The 4,945-nt window shown below is 43.6% G+C and overlaps 1 protein-coding gene across 2 annotated transcripts in view; it reads left to right on the forward strand.

Annotated features, from left to right (window-relative positions):
- Positions 1–4,945, forward strand: part of USP34 (ubiquitin specific peptidase 34) — a 256,166-nt gene that overhangs the window by 183,463 nt on the left and 67,758 nt on the right. For both annotated transcript variants that reach the window (XM_019549212.1, XM_019549213.1), the window contains 2 exons: positions 1,217–1,380; positions 3,514–3,579. In XM_019549212.1, the coding sequence (XP_019404757.1) occupies positions 1,217–1,380; positions 3,514–3,579 (230 nt within the window). The remainder of the gene's footprint in view (positions 1–1,216; positions 1,381–3,513; positions 3,580–4,945) is intronic.

The raw sequence follows: 4,945 nt of genomic DNA on the forward strand, positions 1-4,945 counted from the left end.
TGTTCATCTTGGCATCAATGATGACTCCAAGATCCTTTTCTGCCTCTGCACTGACGAGAAGGGAGTTCCCCAACCTGTAGGTATGCTGCTGGTTCTTCCTCCCCTCTTCCTTCTGATGTGGTACTTTTGAAGGAAGATAGTTAAAAGCAGCAATCATTGTTTAGGTACTGGGAGAAATCAGGACCAAAACTTCTGCTCTAAGGAATTAAATTGAACGAAGATCCATATCTTTAAAATGTATCCTCTACTTTTCACATTTTGTCACTTATTTGTTAATGAAAGAAACAACCTTCTGAATTGTGGCATATGGGAGCTATGGCAATTGCCTCTCTCTGTTAGCTGCCATGTTTCAGCAAGCCTTTAAAATTAATCTAGACAAATAAAAATAGTTGGCGAGTGCTAAAATTTACATTTTGAAATACATCTCTTTGCATGCATAAGCTGGTGTGCAGTAGATTTTGAAGCTTCACTTAAGAGGTCTACTGAAGATTATTTCCCACTGTGAAGTTGGTTACTTTTTCACTATGGAATTGCTATAGAAAAACAAGCTTTCTTAATATCAGTAGCTTACCAGAAATACATTTTGTGAGAGAATTTAATAATATTTTGAAAAAGGTGTGATATGTAAAAGAAGAGACTTAATATCCAGTAATCATAACTTATTTTGTTAATAATGAAAACATGACTGTTTGCTACTTTGGACCAGGTTTGGGCTTTAACACACAAGCTAGAATGTCATGAAAAGACACATTGCCTGAGATAGAGGACTGAGAGAGATCTGTGCTTGTGGCGGGGTCATAACACCTTCCAGAGCTCCTGAGAGTTTAAAAAGAGCTGATACCTTAAGCCGGTGCTAAGGAGAGTGCAATGTGCCACCTGCCGTACCTTCATATAGTTCTACTAGTGAATAGCCAAGAGGGTAAAGTGGGATGTGTGAAACAGTGACCCTGCCTACTTGGCTAGTTATTCTAAAGACATTAGAAAAGAGCAAGTCTTGCATCTTGAGAATGCAAGGAACTTACTGTTGTGCCTAAAAATCCCTCTCTCGTCCTTTTGCATTTGCTGAAGGAGCAGGCATAATTGGGCTGATGCCTGTACATCTGGAAGTATGATATAGTAGTGTAAAGTACAATATTGTGTTAACTGTTTATTTTATTGTCTTTTAAAATGTACTTTGACTTGACTTCAGTTTTTCAGTTCATATTTTTTTTTCCAGCTTCCCACGCACCTTACAAATGGGATTACTGGCCACATGATGATGTTCGAGCTGAATGTAGGTTTGTGGGTCTAACTAATCTTGGAGCAACCTGTTACTTGGCATCCACTATTCAGCAGCTGTATATGATCCCAGAGGCCAGGCAAGCCATCTTTACTGCCAAGGTATGATTTCTGGTTTTATTTTCAGAAAGTTGGAAATTATTTAAGTGTTCCCTTTATACAGATGCTTAGGCAATTATATAAGCTATGTTTTGAGGATCAAATAGTACTTGGTTGATGGCTCAAGTTGAAGAGGAGGATAAGATTGTTTTCCCTAAGCTTTTCTAGTACAAAATATGATACGCTTTTAAAGTACAGGTGTAATAAGTCCCCATTATTAAATCCATTCTGGTGGTATGAAATATTTCTATAGATCAGTGGTGATCAACCTTTTCAGCTCATGGGCCAGTTGACTGATGCTGAATCAAACCATGTGGGCCTGATCTGGTGTGCAGTGTTGGCCCAACTGGGGCTTGATCTAGTTATGAGGAGTCGGCCCTGGCTGGGCTGTTGTGACAGCATTAATGGCAACATGTGTGCCTGCTCTGCAGGGAGCAGCCACTTCCTGGTGTGCATGCTTCATAGAGCCAAAGAGTTCAGGAGGGCACAGCACTGCATGACCACTGGCTAAGTACTTGCAGGTACTGGGAGAAGGACGGCAGGAGAACAGGTGTCTATGCGATCCCTGGCACAGGGTCTCCCAAGTGGTGAAGTCTCAACACTATGGCCACCTTCCAGTCTGGCCACCCCTTCCACCCCTACTTAGGGATCCTTGTTACCAGAGAAGAGGTTGCTAGGGTCCATGCGTGCAGCAAGGAAGCCTGCTCTCTCTGATAGCTCAACCATGTAGGAACAGCTCAGCTAGGGCTGATCCTGTGTAGCTGTATTCCACCCAGGCCATTTTTATGCAGCCTAGCTTCATCGAGCCCAACCCTTCTGCAGTGGGGCTTTTGGCAGTGAGGGAGTGGTGGGCTACATTACATGGCTTTGTAGACTGGATCTGGCTTGTGGGGTGGGGGTTGAGCAGCCTGTTATAAATTATAGTGAATCAAGATGATGTGTACACAAATCTGCCTATTATTCCCATATCCCGTAATTAGCGTGTATTTATGTATCTGCCCTTAGATTGTGAGCCTATCAGAGCAGGGAACACTGCTTGAGTATTTGGAAAGTGGCTGATATTTAGTGGGGACAACCAGAAATAAATATTCAAAAATATTATTAATATTTATTACAATAATTATTGTTAATAGTTTACTGATCATTCTGAGACTGGTAGCACATCATCTTTACCCTAGAGGTCAATTTGACATACTGCATCTCAAGCCCTAACTTCTCGTTCCTTTCTGATCACTTTCATTGGAGGAACTCCTTTTAGCTATTTGTCAGTTGTTGTTTCCCTGACCACAGTTCAACTAGGATTGGCATGTAGGAAGCTGAAGCAGCTGCCTGGCATTGTGCCACTCATCAGAACACTTGCAATTAAGTCTACTTACACATGTCAAAAAACCCCACAAAACGGTGCTTTATTTTAACCTCAGCATGCCCCCATTTCAAGCAGCACATGCCCAGAAGAGGCATTGCATTAGTTTGACCTGGCTCACCCAACATTTGCACAGCTTAGGCACTTCAGCATTGCTTTTTTGGTGCTTTTATTTAATAGTTGATTGAATCAGCTTTAGATAAAAGCACCAAAAAGCCCTGTTGAAGCACGCAATCTATACAGATGCTGCGGGGTCAGGTTGAACTAATGTGCATCCTCTTCCGTTCAAACACCATTTGGGGAGGTGGGGTTTCACATCTGTTTGCACCGTAAAAGCTTAGCACCATTCTGTACTTTCCCATTTGAGGCCAACTTCCTTTGGGTCAGTACCAGAAAATGGTTCTAAATTTAATATTAGTCTCTCTTTTATTTCAATGGGAATTGGATCTGTACATCGGTAACAAAGGATGATGTTACCAAGCTACAAATAAAGTATAAAGTTTTAGAAAACATTTCCCATTCCATAAGATGTCTTTCATCAGAAAATGGTTTTTGTGAAATTAGCTTGTACTTATTTAGGAAAAACAAAAGAATAGGAACATACACACTTTGTGTATGAGTATATGGATGCCTATGTCTTCTGATTCAAACTCAAATGAAATATTAAAATATCTTTCTAAAAAGAAAAATATAACCTTAAGTGCTTACCTTTGCAAAGAATTGTATATAAAGAACATATGGAAAATTATAATCTTATTTTATTTATTTTTCAGTATTCAGAGGATATGAAGCACAAGACCACTCTCTTAGAACTCCAGAAAATGTTTACATATTTAATGGTAGGTTTTAAGAAGAACTTTGGCCAAAAATAGAAAGAAGTATATGATTGTATCTTTGTATTTAAGTATAGCTAACATTTTTAATAGGTATGAGATTAAAGGTGTGTCTTTTATCACCTTAAAGCCATGATTAAGCAAAATATGTAAGCATATGGTTTAAAGCAGTGGTGCTCAACCCTTTTCCCTGCTGAGCCGGATGGGTAGTGCCCTGTCCATCCATGCCCCAAATCTCACTGGTAATCCTGATCCAGCACTGGTCCTGTGGGCGGAGCGGACATGGCCCAGCCCCATGGGTTGTACGGGGAAGGAACATGGCTTGGCCCTGTGAAGAGAAGGGGCTCCGCATGGCTCAGTCCCACAGGGCAGAAGATGGTATGGTGTGGCTGGTCACCAGCCTAGCCTTCCAGGGAGAGGGGCCATTGCCCAGCTCCGTGGGAGAAAGGGTCCATGACTTGGCCTCACAGGGGAAGAGGTGTGGCCTGCCCCCCCCCCCCCAACCAGTCTGGTTGGGGGGGGGGCAGGGTGTAGCCCAGCCCCAGTCCAGATGTGGGAGAGAGGCATGGTCCAGCTGTGACTGGCAGCATGGGGCTTGGGAATTTGGTGGAGAGGAGAGGGACCATATTAATGGTTACCACACCCCTGCTACCGAATTTCCTGCCCTTGAGGAGCCCAGTGGGCCAGATGCAAGCACTCTGCATTTGGCCTACAGGCCAGAAGTTGAGCATCCCCAGCTTAAAGTAAGAACGTACTGTAATAATTTTGGTACTTAGTCTGTTTATATGATGAGAGGTAATAAAGATGCAAACCACCCAAGGGTGTCATGGGTCCTGGCACCACATAGTCAGAAGAGAGCAGGCCCTGCATCTTCACAGTGTAAAGAACTATAATTGTACCTGAAAGTTTCATAGTTGGTAGGGTCAGAAGGGACCTGAGCAGATCATCAAGTCCGACCCCCTGCCATGGCAGGAAAGAGTACTGGGGTCAAACGACCCCTGCAAGGTGATTGTCTAGCCTTGTCTTAAAGACCCCCAGGGTAGGAGCCAGCACCACTTTGCTTGGAAGTTGATTCCAGATCCTAGCCGCCCTGACCGTGAAGTAGCGCCTCCTGATATCTAATCTGAATTTACCCTCTGCCAGCTTGTGACCATTATTTCTTGTCACTCCTGGTAGTGCTCGGAGGAACAGGGACTCCCCCAATGCCTGCTGGTCCCCTCTGCCTAGTTTGTAACAGGCCACTAGATCCCCCCATAGCCTTCTCTTGTGGAGGCTGAACAGGTTCAGGTCCCGTAGCCTCTCCTTGTAGGGTCTGCCCTGCTGCCCCCTGATCATGCGAGTGGCCCTCCTCCAGACCCTCTCCATGTTGTCC

This window comes from Crocodylus porosus, unplaced genomic scaffold, assembly GCF_001723895.1.
Source record: "Crocodylus porosus isolate Cpor-Errol unplaced genomic scaffold, CroPor_comp1, whole genome shotgun sequence".
Classification (NCBI taxonomy): domain Eukaryota; kingdom Metazoa; phylum Chordata; order Crocodylia; family Crocodylidae; genus Crocodylus; species Crocodylus porosus.